This window comes from Corylus avellana, chromosome 2, assembly GCF_965113065.1.
Source record: "Corylus avellana chromosome 2, dhCorAvel1.hap1.2, whole genome shotgun sequence".
Taxonomy (NCBI): Eukaryota; Viridiplantae; Streptophyta; class Magnoliopsida; order Fagales; family Betulaceae; genus Corylus; species Corylus avellana.
Window position 1 is genome coordinate 38,511,458 of NC_142491.1, and position 15,089 is coordinate 38,526,546.

The window sequence follows — 15,089 nt, forward strand, 5'->3', positions numbered from 1 at the left end:
ATAACCGAGAAACTTCCCAGATGAAACTCCAAATGCACATTTCGTAGGATTAAGCTTCCTCTTGAAACGCTTCAATATCCTAAATGCCTCCTGCAAATCTGTCATATGATCTATCCGCAGCTTGCCTTTAACCAGCATGTCATCGACATAAACCTCCATGTTATTCCCGATTTGCCTTTGAAACATCTTGTTTACCAGCCTTTGGTAAGTTACAATGGCATTTTTCAAACCGAATGTTATGACTTTGTAGCAGTACAAGCCTCGGTCGGTGATGAAGGCTATCTTCTCCTGATCAGATGGATGCATGAAAATCTGATTATAGCCCGAGAAGGCATCCATGAAGCTCAGCAACTCATACCCTGCTATTGCATCAGCCAAAAAGCTGATATGGGGTAACGGAAAACTATCATTTAGGCAAGCCTTGTTAAGATTGGTAAAATCTACGCACATCCTCTACTTCCCAGAAGACTTCTTAACCATCACTACATTGGACAACCAATCAGGGTAATGCGCTTCTTCGATAAACTGAGCCTTTAGAAGTTTGTCCACCTCCTTGGCAATTGCCATGTTTCTGTCGGGAGCAAATTTCCTTCGCTTCTGCTTTACTGGTTTAACTTCTGGATTAATGTTCAAGTGATGAATAATATCCTTGGGATCAATCCTTAGCATGTCTTCAGGAGACCATGCAAAAACTTTAAGGTTTTGCTGGAGAAACCGAACAAGGACTTCTCTAACCCTAGAAGTTAGTTGAGAACCAATCTTGACAACCTTTCCTTCAGCTATAGGTACGTCAATTAATGGCTCAGCTAGCTCCTTTCTCAACTGCATCTTCCGCTCATCACCCAGATTGCCGATCGTCAAAAGTGCTGACTTTGGGCATTTCTTCAAAGACGTATGGTAACACCTTCTGGCAACAACTTGGTCTCCCTTAACTTCGCTGATTCCCTCAATGGTTGGAAACTTCACTTTCAAGTGGTAGGTAGAAGTAACCACTCTCAATTGATTCAAAGCTAGACGACCGATGATCATGTTATAAGCTGATGGTCGGTCGATGACCAAAAAATCCACCATGATAGTGGATTGCCTGGGAGCGGTCCCCTCTGTGACTGGAAGTGCAATCAACCCAATAGGTTGGACACGCTCACCTGCAAATTCTATCAATGGTGACAGGAAGGGTTTCAACTTCTCTTGGCCAATGCCCAATTGTTGGACAACTGTCCAATAAATAATATCAGCCAAACTTCCATTGTCCACCAACACTCGCTGAACAGCATGGTTAGCCACCGTTAGAGTTATCACCAATGCATCATCATGTGGCATCGAGACTTCTTTCGCATCTTCCTCCAAAAATGTTAGAATACTTGGTTCTTGTTTCTGGATTTTGGCGGGTTTTTCAAGCACGAGGATTTCTTCCATTCTTGCCTGCTTGGCGTAAGCCTTCCTCGCCAAGCTTGATTCTCCTCCACTAGCAAGGCCTCCCGAGATGGTGCGAATCTCGCCAATAATAGCTTGGTTCTGGGGATTCTGCTGCTAATTCTGTGAAACCCTCGGCTCATCACGCCTCTGCCTCTGGTTGCGTGATCGATCATTATTCTGTCCCGAATGTTGACCATGACCATCCTGAGTGTTCTTCCCCTTGCCATTTTCCTCAGCTAAGAAATTCAGCAACTTTCCATTCCTCATAAACTTTTCAATCTCGAACCGAAGACTGATACAATCCTCGGTTTGATGCCCATGATCATTATGATATTCACAAAACTTCCGAGTACTGCGGTTCTGGGAAAGAGACTTCATCCTTCCTGGCCATCGGAAGCTCGGATCCTTTCTAACTTCCATGAATACCTTATAAACAGTTGTATTCAGGGATGTACATCACACATATTGTTGATGCTAATTTGGCCGAGGCAGTAGATCAACCTTCTTTTCCAGAATCTTAGGATTTTGGCGGTCCTTCTTTTTCTTCTCGACAAAAACTCTCGGTTTCGTCATAACTGGATCAGCAGCTGGCTTATTCTCGGCAGCTTTAGATTTCAGCAACGCTGAGATAGTCTCTTCCTGGTTGATGAATTTCTCGGCCTTGCTGTTGAATTGTCGCAAAGTTCTTGTTTTTGGCCTTTTGGACAATTCGGCCATCAGAGGCCCTTCAGTTTGTATACCGTGCATCAATGCTGAAAGAATGGTTTGCTCGTCAGTACTTTCTGCTGCCGGTTTCTCCCGATTCAACCGCAACAAATAATCTTTCAAGGTTTCACCTTTTCCTTGCACAAGGGACAATAAATATGCTGGATTCTTCTTTCTTCTTTGAGTGGTAAGAAACTGACCTAAGAACTGCTGCCCAAGATGATCAAAATTATCAACAGATTTAGGATTCAGACTTCCAAACCACTCTTTGGTGACTGCTTTTAAAGTTAAAGGGAAAGCTCGGCAAGCGATTTCGTCAGGAGTTTCATGAAGGATGATATGAGCTCGGAAACTTTCCATATGGTCGGACGGATCTCCACTTCCGTCATATTCGCCAATCCGAGGAACCTTAAAACTACCAGGCATGGGAAACCTCATCACCCGATCAGTAAAAGGTAGATTGGTATGTTGCATTAGATTTTCGGTGGCAGACCAATTTTCTCTATTTTCAATTAAGAAAGCCATCTTTTCAAACTTTTCTTGGAGATCTTTAACGTCTTTATGCATGGCAGCCTCCGCAGGTTTGTGAAGATGTGACCGAACATGACGGGAATGACTACACTGGGAATGGCTATAGTGGGTTTTGGCGTGCCATGGTGTGACTTGCCACAAAGCTGTGAATTTTTGGCGTGTTCTCGTCGATGTGTGTTTGCTTTGGTCTGAACAGTATAAGGATTTCCTCGTATTGAACTTCCAGCGTCTTGTTGGGTTGATTGATGCCGAGCTGATGGTGGTGGATCCCTAAAGGACTCCTCTCGTCTTCTCTTCTATGCCGAATCTTCTCTAGGAGGCAGCCTAGAGACGATCTCTTCATTCTGCTTTCTCATAGCCTCAACAGATTCGGCTATTCGCTTAATGAAATCTACCATGATGGCTGTTTGGGGATTTGGATCGTGTGAGGTTCCGGGCACATTTGGTTGGATGATTGGGATAAGATGTGGAGATGTGCTGGGGTGTGGGGGTGTGTTCACCATATCGGAATATATGAGATTTGTAAGAACCGATAAAAATCGTTCCCACAGACGGCGCTAAACTGTTTCAGCAGTTTTCCGAATGGTGACGTGGAGGGGTCCTGTATAGCCGAGGGATCAACCGAGGGTTATAACTGAATAATCAACAAAGAAAAAAGGATCAAAATTGCCAGCGTTGTCCGGCAAGAGGAAGCTCCGATGCCTAAGTTAGTCAAAGTGTTTAAGAGAAAAATGAACTTGAAGATTATGGATGAGACAAAGTATGCACAAGATATTCAGTTTTTTAAGGTAAAAAGAAGCTACCGAAATAGTGAGAGGGGACCCCCCTTTTATAAGCATCGGATTGTACCTGTTCATCTAACACTGTGGACTTTTACCGAGGGTCCACGTGTCAACAATATATCGGGGAACATCAAATAGGATATTTATTCAGATATGTTTATTATTTCCTGAAGGTAACACTCGGTACCTGCCTTAGGCTCAGCTAACCGAGCCGGATAACCGAGTGTCGATAATATAATTTATATAAGCCTAAGTCTGCTGAACATGAGTTTATTTTGAACAGTAAAAATAACCGAGCTTTTGGGATGGGCCGAAGAATAGCTTAATGGACCTAACTCAGCTGTTTCATGACCCAACAATTTGCATGTCCATTAATTATCATCTAATAGTGCTTGTGAATTGTCTCTCTGCTGCTTTATGCTTTCCTTAATTAGCATTTTACTACCACTGAGAATTATTGATGAAGTCTTTTGCTTTATAAAAATCATGATAAAATAGCAATAATTAAGACCGACATTTTTTATTATTTTTTTTTTCTGCACTTGACAAGGATGGGTCAAGTGCAAAACCTGAAGCTACAGAGCAAGAACCAAAGAAGTTTATTTATTTTATTTTATTTTAATTTTTTTTTTCTAAATGAAAGGGGGAAAAAAGGTTATAGGGGGATATAAGTGCAACATTGATCATGAAAACAAGAAGCAAATTTGGTCGATTGTCTCTTCTAACAATTCGGAAAAGAAATGTAAGCCTTTTGGTACGCACAAATTGCATGGCTACCACAAGGCCCAATACATTAATTTCACACAATTAGCTAAGCATCCAAAAATATTTTCCCTTTCAAGCTTAATTATTTTTTCTTTTTCACAATTATTTTTGAGTTGTGTCATGTTTCAACATGCTATATTATGGGCTCACAAAAAAACTCCTCAAAAGTATTAATCTCCCAACACTTGAGGACTATTGAACGTACAAAAGATAAGTGACGTTCATGTTTTGATTAAAAAGACCAGTGTTATAAACTATAAATTAATTAGGTAGATTTGCATTGTTTTGATAACGTAATGAAATGCAATGTAGGAAAGAGATTGAGTGACCAAATCCTTTTTCTTAATTTGGAGAAACCCAAATAAACCTGGAAAGATTAAATAGGGTGAGATATGAGAAAGTGAAATTCTTGGATGGCTATTGGCTGGTCCCAAGTGACATGTTTGTAGCTCACTAGCTTGTCCTTTCTTCTTTCTCTCCGCCTCTCTTTTCTTTATCTAATTATTTATTTAAAATTTTAAAATATTTTGAAGTTATTGCAACCTACTTTTTCGGAGTATTATTTAATTTGTTAAATTATCAATTAGAAACCACTACCAAAAAAAAAAAAAAAAAAAAGAGGCATTTTTTGACGTTGCTACACTACCTGTTTTTTTGCCACATCATAAAATTTCTGACATGTGCATTTTAAAACAACAAAAAATATTTTCCTAACGTGTAAATAGTGACACGTTAGAAAATTTTGACGTTTTAGATGTTGGAGCGTCAAAAAAAATGTTACAGATTTGGGAAATTAAAAAATGATATAATTTCTGACGTGGTGGTGTACCACGTCAGAAAATTCTGACGTGGCGGTGTGCCACGTCAGAAATTCTCTGATGTGGCAGTGCACCACGTCAGAATTTTCTGACGTGGCAAACCGCCACGTCAGAACTCTATATATATATATATATATATATATATATATATATATATATATATATATATATATATATATATATAATCAGATATGTATATTATATATATTCAGATATATTCAAATATATATTTATATTAGTCTTCTGACGTGCCACGTGTCACACGTCAGGAATTCCTGACGTGCAACACGTGGCACGTCAGGAAATTATTTCGAGTTCCTCCCTATGTCCCATCTCCCTGCCAGAACCTTATATATATATATATATCAGATTTTTTTTTTTTTAGAGTATTTTTCTGACGTGGGAGTTCTGCCACATCAAAAATTTCTGACGTGGGAGTTCTGCCACGTCAGAAAATTTTCTGACATGGCAGAACTCCCAAGTCAGAAAATTATTCTAACGTGTGAAACACCAAAACGTCAAAATTTTCTGACGTTTTACCCACTCACACGTGAGGAAACAGAAAAATTTCCTGACGCGTCAGACACTAGAAAACGTCAGAAATCTCTAGTCATAAAAAAATTGTTTTTTTGTAGTGTCATACTCGACTCAATTATTAAATGAAACGCTTTGTGAACACAAATCCTGGCTCGAATATTAAACGAAGGGGGGAACTTCACTTACCCCCCAATACTTTCGCGCTTTTTGCAGACACCCCCCCATTGTTCAAAACCTCTCACTTTGATGTATCCAACTTTCGTTTCCTTTCACTTTGCCCCTTCCGTTAGGATTTTCTGTTAAATCATAACGGAAATGGTGAAAAATTACAATCGTGCCCTTATTTTTTATTAAAAATAATTTTTTTAAAAAAAAATTTCTGGGTAAAAAAGTCTTTTACACTGCAAAAGCTAACGGTATGGGGTATTTGAAAGGAAACGAAAGTTTGATACACCAAAGTGAGAGGTTTTGAACAATGGGGGATGTCTGCAAAAGGCGCGAAAGTATAAGGGGGGGTAAGTAAGTTTCTCCTAAATGAAGCAAACTCGGTTAGGCTCGTAAACAAGCTCGTATAAGCTCGTGTGTGTATATAAACTAAGTAACACATAAATAATTATAAATCTCATAATTATTAAAATATAAAAATTGTATTTATATTTAAGCGTTAGAAAATGAAAAAATCTAGACCCTTCGTGATCAGAGAGAGAGAGCAATCATTAAAAAGACCCCGATTCAATTAGAGTAGACCCAAACGAAATTAAGAAGAATCAAGCAAAAACTATTGAGGGAGATTGCAAAAGGCAAAAACTATTGAAGAATCAAACAGACCCAAAAACTATCACTACCTATCTAGTGAGCGAGAGTGAGAGAGTGAGAAATGAGAGTTCAGGTGGAAGATGTGCTATGACTGGTGAGGGAGATTGAGAGAGAGACGTTGAAAAAATATTTTTTTGTAGGGGGCGTTGTCCCGATCCAGTATGAATACAATCTGTTAACTTGTCCCACATTGTTAAGAAAACACCAATCCCCAAGTTTGCTTATCTATAAAATGATACATATCCTCTCTCTTTTGAAACCAAGTATCTTACTGTATTGACTCAGACTCCATACTCGATTAGCCAGGCTAAGTAAATTTTCATGTACAAGCTAGCTTCTTAAGCCGTTTAAGAGTACTTGAAGTTTAAATTTTTTTAAAAAAATATATATAAGAGCCAGCTTGCGAGCTGGCTCGACTCGACTTATTATGAGCTCGAGCTTTTTGGCTTACCCTTGATCTCGGCTCGAGCTCGAGTAAAATTTACACGAGCCAAGCTTGAACAAAGAAAGCTCGCTCAAGGTCAACTCGTTTATACCCCTAGCGAAAATGATAAATAGGATTTGAATTGATTAATAAATAGGGTTCTATATATTATTGCCAATAACACGTGCTTATTTCTTTTTTATTGAAATACACCTTGGTCATGAAATTAAGTTTATATATTCCGTTTTCATCTTTCAAAGTTCTTAAGAAAAATAACATTATCATTTCCATTTCATCCATCAGACGTCAATACCAAGTCAGATTATAACTTTGTTATATTAGGATTTTAATTGCTATGTTTTTAAGTTATGTATGGTACTTAGATTAAAAGAAAACATTTCCCATTTGGTAAAATTTTGAGAAGTATTTTTAGTTCTGGGTTTTGAAATGGGTAAAATTAGATAAATTTTTTCTTTTGAGGTGATAAAAGAAAAAAAAAAATTTATATATATATATATGGAATCCACTATTGACCCACAAAAAATATTATTTGTGCATACATCTCTCGTTAGGGGTAGGCCTAGGTGGATGGTTGGAGGGTTTTTGGCAACTTATAAAAATTCAATTTTTATAGCGTACGTGGCTTGGTCAATTAATGTCAACTTTTCACCACCCAAATGGTTTTTAATTTGCTTTCTACTAGTAGTCGGATAAAAACAAGGAAGCAATGATATCGGCTTTATATATATATATATATATATATATATATATATAGCATTTTAAAAACACAAGTATAAGACTATAAGTATTTAAGAGGTAGTTTAATTGGTTAGAATCACGCCTCATGAAGCGGAAATCACTAGTTTGAATCTTTTCTCTTACCTCTTGTGCGAAAATGTCAACAAAATAAAAAAAACAAAACAAAAAACACACAACTACAATATAAATTATTTTATAAACACGTAACTTTTATGTACAATTACGATTTATGTTTTATTATGGAACTAAGTATAAGACTTTTTTGCTTTTTTAACTTACATAAATGCGCTCACACATAAATGGATTCTATATATTTTTTTAATTTACGTAGGTTTAATTAGATTCTCCAAACGTTTTAAGGAGTAGCTCAATCAGCTAGGGACCACGCCTTATAAAGTGAAGGTCACTAGTTCGAATTCCCTCTTCCCCTCTTGTGTGGACATGTCAAAAAAAAAAATATATAGATTCTCCAAACAAAAAAAAATCATCTATTACTTGCTTTTGTTTTGTGTGGTCACCTCACTCACCCACTTATATTGAGTACTTAACTAAACATATTATCATGTGCCTTCGTTTAAGCACCCCATGAAATACTAATGCTTTAGGGTCGGTTTCCTTTTTCTTTTTTGTAGCGTGAACAGCGAGGACGCAAGTCCTACTACAAGAAAATGTGTTTTAATTTTCAACCAATATTCCCATCTAAACCTTAGCATGTTGCATCGGAAGATATAGATCTATATATAAATAAAAAAAAAATATAAACAATACTAAGCGGGAAAACCCCAAGGGCTGGCTCTAGTGTGGAAGACCTTCGTATCCAAGGTTCGAATTTTTTTGAGTGCAAACAATTCATTAGAGCTACACCAAAGACGAATTCAAGTCTTACGCGATCCGTGTAGGGGGCTTTTGCATGGATCCGGGGTTTGCCTTTTAGGAGTGATCCTTGGAGGGCTTTTCATAGAGAAAATTCACTTACCCCCTCAATGTATCACCCCTGCTGTTAAGGTTTTGCATAAACTCAAACTGTTAACATGTGAAATGCCTCTAATACCCATGTGAAATTTATAAACATATAAATTTACCATTTGTTAAAAAATAAATAAACTAGACCACGGCAAAGTTTAAATTTTAAAAATATTAAAACAAGGTATTTTGATTATTTTCGCATCTTCTATTAAGATTTAACGGAAAATCACAGCGAATTGATAAAATTAAAAGGGGCTAAAAATAAAATACCCAAATTACAACTTTTAATAATTTAACAAGATCAGAATGATAAATGACTATTCCATAAGATTAGAGGTTTCGTGCTTCTCTTAGTAGTTAGTGCCAATCTTGTGTTTTCCTTGCTTGCATTAAGTGTGCAATTGGCCTCCACCCATTACTGCCCCATTAACTCCCCGCAATTTTGGAAGGAAGATTTCCGGAAGTTACCTTCACAGATGCATCCATCTTTCCATCAAAAGAGCCATCTCCCAAAATTTGACAATATTCCATTATTACTTCATTACTCCCCTCCATCTTACAACTTGCTGTTTCCGTTTCCGGTTGATGCGCAGATGCTTTTGGCAGTATTGTGGAGCTTTTATGGTGTCCGTGATTTTCGGCTACAAAATCATGATCTCCATTCTGTCTTACCAAAAAAGGAGGAACATGCCGTTCCTGGCCTGGCAGGTTACACTTTCCCTGGTCAAGTACTCCACCGGAGCTCGCCTCCCTCCGGTCATCTTCCTTCTCCTCTCCGCCACTGTCTTCATTTGAGTGTGACGTATACGTCGCTGCGGATCGTGGCGTCTCCCCGAATCTTCCCCTGCCTCTATCCACTCTCAGCCATAGGCCAAATTGTGGTGTTGCCCCATGCGTTTGGATCCCACTCCTTTTCATGCAGCCGGTGCTCCCATGGCGAATTACACCACAATGGAAGCAAAATTTAGGTAACCTCTCATACCGGAATGGCACCCACACAGATTGCCCTTGTAACTTCAGCATACATCCCCGGGGTAGCGGTTTGGTTAGATCCAGTTTGATACGAACCCGTAAGAACTCTCCCCAGCCAATTCCAACCTTATCCATGTCCACTTCTTCTACGACTCCCATGGAGGCTCCTATTTGATTCCCGACTGCCGGACCCATACAAGCCAGAGGGAGGTTAAACATCCAGACTCAGAACGCAGCCCTTTCAAACCCCATTTGAGTCGGTGGGGTTAGGCCGTCAAATTCCTCTACTGAAAAAAGACTCCCTTCGAACACCCACGGTCTTTCTTCCCAGCACCCTTGCTTTGTCCCCGAAGTGCTCAAACTCCAGCAAGAACAGATTTTCCCACGCCACTCTGAAAGATACGGTCCCTGTTGGCCTCCATCCCTTGATCAAAGTGGATTTAATGATCTCTTTGCTGATAATCCAATCCACCAAAAGCTTTCCCACCAGACAAGATTGACCCGGGCAACTATCCCATCCAATGCCTGATCCTGTACCTCCACTTCCAAACTTTCCTCTTCAGAAAGAGAGAAGTTCATCCACAATTTTGAAAAATCCTCCGCCATTCCAACTCTATCGGACACCGAAGAAACTCTTCCCTAAGGGCAAAAGAGCACTACAACGTTTACCTTCACCGCCTACAGCAAACTAGAAGAAAGTTTCTTCTCCTCTGGGACGATAGGCAAATAACCTCACATTTTTGTAGGAAAAGGATCCTCTCCATTTCAAAATCCCTCCATTTCTTCCATTTAGTACATTTTGAAGGGTAGTGTTGTCCAAAAATTTTAATAATGACAGTGCATTAAATGCAATACCCTTCAAAATGCACTAAATGGAGGAAATGGAGGGATTTTAATTATGGTTTTTTAAGTAAGGTATTAATACATATATTAAATGACCGATTCAATTTACTTTAAAGACCAGTTCACTACTTAATAAATATGAAAATGGCCAAAACGTACTTTTAGCAAAAGCTTAAAAATGAAGTTTTTGCCCAAAAACTCTTTTTGACTTAAAAGGTCTATTTTTCAAATGTAATCTCAAACAAGCTTTAAACATATTATTGTGTGCCTTCATTTAAGCCCCCCATACAATACTAGTGCTTGAGGGGCGGTGGGGCGGTTTCCTTTTTTTTGTTTTGTTTTTTTTTTTTTTTTTAGCATGAGAGGAGAGGACGCAAGTCCTACTACAAGAAAATGTGTCTTAATTTTCAACCAATATTCCCATCTAAACCTTAGCATGTTGGGAAGATGTATTATGTATATATAAATAAAAAATAAAAAAAATACTGAGTGGGAAAACCCCAACGGGTTGGCTCTAGTGCTAGTGCGTGCTGAAGACCTTAGCCTTTGTGGTATTTCCATCAAATCTAAGGTTCAAATTTTTTTTGAGTGCAAACAATTCATTAGAGCTACACCCGTGACGAATCCAAGCCTTACCCGATCCATGTAAGCTAGGGGCTCTTGCACAGGTCCAGGGCATGCAGTTCAAGAGTGGTCCTCGGAGGTTTTTTTTTAGCGAAAATTAACTTACTCCCTCAATGTATCACCCCTACCACTAAGGTTTTGCATTAACTCAAACAGTTAACATGTGAAATGTCTCTTATACCTATGTAAATTTACCCTTTATTAAAAAAATAATAATTAAAAAAAAAAAAAAACAACCCTAAACCAGACCTACAGCAAAGTTTCACTTTTGAAAATATTTTGGCATCTTCTATTAGGATTTAACGGAAAATCACAACAAATTGATAAAATTAAAAAGGGTTAAAAATAGAATACCCAAATTACAACTTTTGATAATTCAATAGTGACATTGCAAAACTAGGGATAAGTGAAAATTTTCCAATAAATAAATAATGGGGCATTATATATGGAGGCAAATATATGAGAATATATAAGGTCAAACTTAAGTTCACAAGGATAGGAGAATTGTAAACCATCTAGGTGGCTCGGATGCTATTTCAAAAAGAAAACGATACTGTAGATGATCAGGCAAACCAATTTAACAAGTTCTCTTTTGACAAATAATGCTGATGAAATTAATTACTAATAGTAGTGTTAAATCATAAGTTATTTTAAAAGATTAAATTGTTAAAAAATAATAAATTTAATTATTTAATTAATTAATATCGTAAACACTTTCACTCACGTATGTATGTACCTACACGTAATATAAAGTAATAATTTAACAAAAATAAGGGATAGACCTTAAAGTCAATGTTCAAACTTAAAATTAGAAATGGTTAAGACCTACCTTCCTTTTAAAAAAAGTTACATAAATAGGCAAGAAAGAAGAATCAATAGTGTACATATTTATATATAAAATGAATTATGACAATTGGAAGGGAGCAAGAGAGGGAGGTTAAACCAAATAAATAAGATTTGTTGGGGTTGGGGAAAAGATGGTTGAATTGTAAAATGAAGACAGTTAAGAAACACCAACTTGAATCACCTCTCAAACTTCAACCCTCCAAAAGATCAGCCAAAACTGTGTGAACAACAAACAACTCTTCTATATTTAAGTTAACCCTCCTCCTCTTGTTAGATCAATGAGTTGCACCATATCCCCACGGCACGCAATTAACCAGACCCAGCTTTTTCTATTCTACATCTTCTTTGCACCTCTTTAGCTTTCTCTAAATCATTAAAGACTCCAGTACCCATCGAGAGTGCTGCAGAAATAATTGATCATGAAAAGCTTGTTTGAAGATCATCAGCAGCCACATCCTCATGACACTTCAAACCACGAACCAAATAGCGGCCGATTATCCAAAGAAGATCAAGAAATGGGCTCCAATGCCACCTCAAAGACTGATGTCTTGAACAACTCTGCCTTTGGCTGCTTTCCTCGAGGAACGATGGATCTTAATCTTGGACGCGTGGTAAGACAGACTAATCAGCTTAATTATCACTTGATTTTACTGCATGAGCAGATCTTTGAAGGCAGTGAAGACAATTGTTAATGCTGCCAGCGAAGCTAGCTAGCTAGTTGTAGCGGCCCTTGGTAGTTGTACAGAAATGGAAGAGACAGTGGTGTATCTAGGAATTCGTATTAGGAGAGGCAAAAGAAGAAGAATAGGGGCGGGAGAATAAGAAGTAAGGGCTAGGGTCAATTAAACTAAAAAAAAATTCAAATATTTTTGGAAGGGCACCCGCCCCCTTTGTATCTACCACTGGGAGGAGACACCGTCTGGGGTGATGGCCAGAGAACCACCTAGGAATTCAATCACATGTTGTTCCATGAACTTTTAGATTGTCATGGTATGGACTGACAAGATGTTGGGTATATGTAGTCCAAGGAATTGAGAGTTGCTAGAATGAAATGCTTTAAATTGGTTGCAGTTTTAAAATTCAAGTAAATAATCGAGACTCTCAATATGCTAATCAAACAATCAAAGTTTAGAAGCTTTAAAATTATCTAGAAACTTTCGAACATTTACTGACTCCTTCATGACAATGACATTTTAGTAATCATGCATGTGAGTGTCGGATATTTTACATATGCAGGTTTTAGCAGAACTGGTCGGGACTTTCATTTTGATGTTTTCTGTGTGCGGGATCATAGCATGCACCCAGCTGAGTAAAGGCGAAGTGGGTCTTCTGGAGTATGCAGCCACCGCAGGATTGACAGTGGTTGTTGTCATTTTCTCCATAGGCCATATCTCTTGTGCGCACGTTAATCCTGCTGTCACAATAGCTTTTGCAACCTTTGGTCATTTTCCATGGTCCAAGGTATATATATATATATATATATATATATATATATATATATATATATCAATTTTTTCAAATCTCGCCTTTCATGGTATTTAAGCTAATAAGAAATGATAAATTAACTGCATGTGTTATCAATTTTTTCAAATCTCGCCTTTCATGGTATTTAAGCTAATAAGAAATGATAAATTAACTGCATGTGTAATAGGTTCCGCTTTACATATTGGCACAAATGTTGGGTTCTGTGTTGGCAACATGTATTGGACAGTCTGTGTACAACGTCAAATCAGAAATTATGACCACCCGGCCGCTCCGAGGCTGCAGCTCCGCCTTCTGGGTGGAGCTTATTGCGACATTTATCATCATGTTTCTAGCTGCTTCAGTGACCTACCAACATCAAACTGTAAGGATTTTTGATTACCTTATAATCTGCTTCAGTACGTCACGATATCCACATGATATATTTGAAATATTTTGTAGGTAGGCCATTTGTCTGGCTTCGTTGTTGGCATAGCCATTTCACTAGCTGTGTTAATCACAGGGTAGGTAAAAAACTCCTTACATGTCAGTAATTGCTAAGAATTTATTAGCTAGTTAATTTTCATGTATAAATTTTTGTGGGTTTGCATTGTAGGCCTGTTTCAGGAGGATCAATGAATCCTGCAAGATCATTGGGGCCTGCAATAATTTCAGGGAAATTCAATGACATATGGATATATATGACAGCCCCAACCATTGGAGCCGTGGCAGGTGCTCTTCTCTTTCGAATTCTTCGTCTTCAACAACCCCGCCCGCCCATGTAATTCCACTTCCTAATTTCAATGTAGTTGGTTGAAGCCTGCAGTGCACAAGAAAAATGTATTTGAGTAGACTTGTTTTATGGATGCTAGTAACCAAATTTATGCAGAAAGCAGCGGATCAGTCAGTTGCCAGATCGAACACTTTGAATTATTCTTTTTCTTATTTGTTTTGATCAGCTTCTTCAGCGAAAATGTGCAACATGCGTTACTGCTCTTTGGTAGAAAAATAAGCAAATTAATAAGCTCAAAATAATGTAATTAATACAACGAACTTAAGCAAATAAGGACCAGAATATTTCTGTGCTCGAACTCTCAGGGAAAAAGCACAACTATAATTTTATTGATTAGTTTAGTGGAATTTAATTTCCAGACTTTCGAATTTTTGGTTTTAAAACGTGTGATTTGAAAATTAAAATTTAGAAAACACAAATTAGAGTGCGTTTGACATTGCGATTTCATAGACCAAAAGTGTGATTATAAACCAAATCCCAGAAAATATATCGTTTGGGAGTACGTTTTTTAAGATTTGCAATTTGAAAACGAAAAAAAACATATGTTTTCAAATCGCAACCAAAGAGGTGCATTTTTAAATACGCATGATTTTAAAGGTTAAACTTCGATTTTAAAAGCTAAATTATGATTTTACCTTACACTTAACTATGTTTTCAAATCTCAAATATTTAAATCATTATTTTTAAATCGCAAAACTAAACACATTCTTAAGCTTTTGATAAAATCGCAATTTAGCCTTTTAAATCTTGCATTTTTTAAAACGTAATCATTTTTCTGTGATTAACAAATACAAATTTTTCTAAGCGAGTAAACCGCAATTTTTTAGAAACGCACTCCTACAACAATATACTTCAATAATTTTATTTAAAAATCGCAGGCCAGCCTCCTGAAGTTCGAAACAGGATTTTCTTTGGTTCATTATATCCAATTAATTATATTTGAGTGGTATTTTTGTCTTTTCACTTTTGAATGAAACAAAAATACCCAGAAAGGATCCAGTATTTATTTAACCATTGCCTGGTGGCTTTAC

At 37.4% G+C, this 15,089-nt stretch overlaps 3 protein-coding genes across 3 annotated transcripts; 1 reads left to right on the top strand and 2 right to left on the bottom strand.

Moving 5' to 3' along the window:
- Positions 1-453: 453 nt before the first annotated feature.
- Positions 454-1,416, bottom strand: LOC148587732 (uncharacterized). The gene has a single exon (XM_088512786.1). The coding sequence runs from the start codon at positions 1,414-1,416 to the stop codon at positions 454-456; it is 963 nt and encodes a 320-aa protein (XP_088368912.1).
- A 114-nt stretch (positions 1,417-1,530) lies between these two features.
- Positions 1,531-2,547, bottom strand: LOC132178889 (uncharacterized). Its single transcript, XM_059591501.2, has 2 exons — positions 1,918-2,547; positions 1,531-1,842 (listed from the first exon to the last, which is right to left on the bottom strand). The coding sequence occupies exons 1-2, from the start codon at positions 2,545-2,547 to the stop codon at positions 1,531-1,533; spliced, it is 942 nt and encodes a 313-aa protein (XP_059447484.2).
- Positions 2,548-12,223: 9,676 nt separating this feature from the next.
- On the top strand, positions 12,224-14,050 carry NIP7;1 (NOD26-like intrinsic protein 7;1). The gene is made up of 5 exons (XM_059591390.2): positions 12,224-12,415; positions 13,041-13,265; positions 13,456-13,650; positions 13,728-13,789; positions 13,882-14,050. The coding sequence occupies exons 1-5, from the start codon at positions 12,224-12,226 to the stop codon at positions 14,048-14,050; spliced, it is 843 nt and encodes a 280-aa protein (XP_059447373.1).
- The last annotated feature ends 1,039 nt before the right edge of the window (positions 14,051-15,089 follow it).

What these genes read in the sequence shown, in the direction of transcription:
- LOC148587732 (XM_088512786.1), bottom strand. Translation starts at nt 1,416, where the DNA reads ATGGAAGAAATCCTCGTGCTTGAAAAACCCGCCAAAATCCAGAAACAA.
- LOC132178889 (XM_059591501.2), bottom strand. Translation starts at nt 2,547, where the DNA reads ATGCCTGGTAGTTTTAAGGTTCCTCGGATTGGCGAATATGACGGAAGT. An exon ending in CTAAGATTCTGGAAAAGAAG is followed by an intron (nt 1,843 to 1,917) that starts GTTGATCTACTG and finishes ACTGTTTATAAG; the next exon opens with GTATTCATGGAAGTTAGAAA.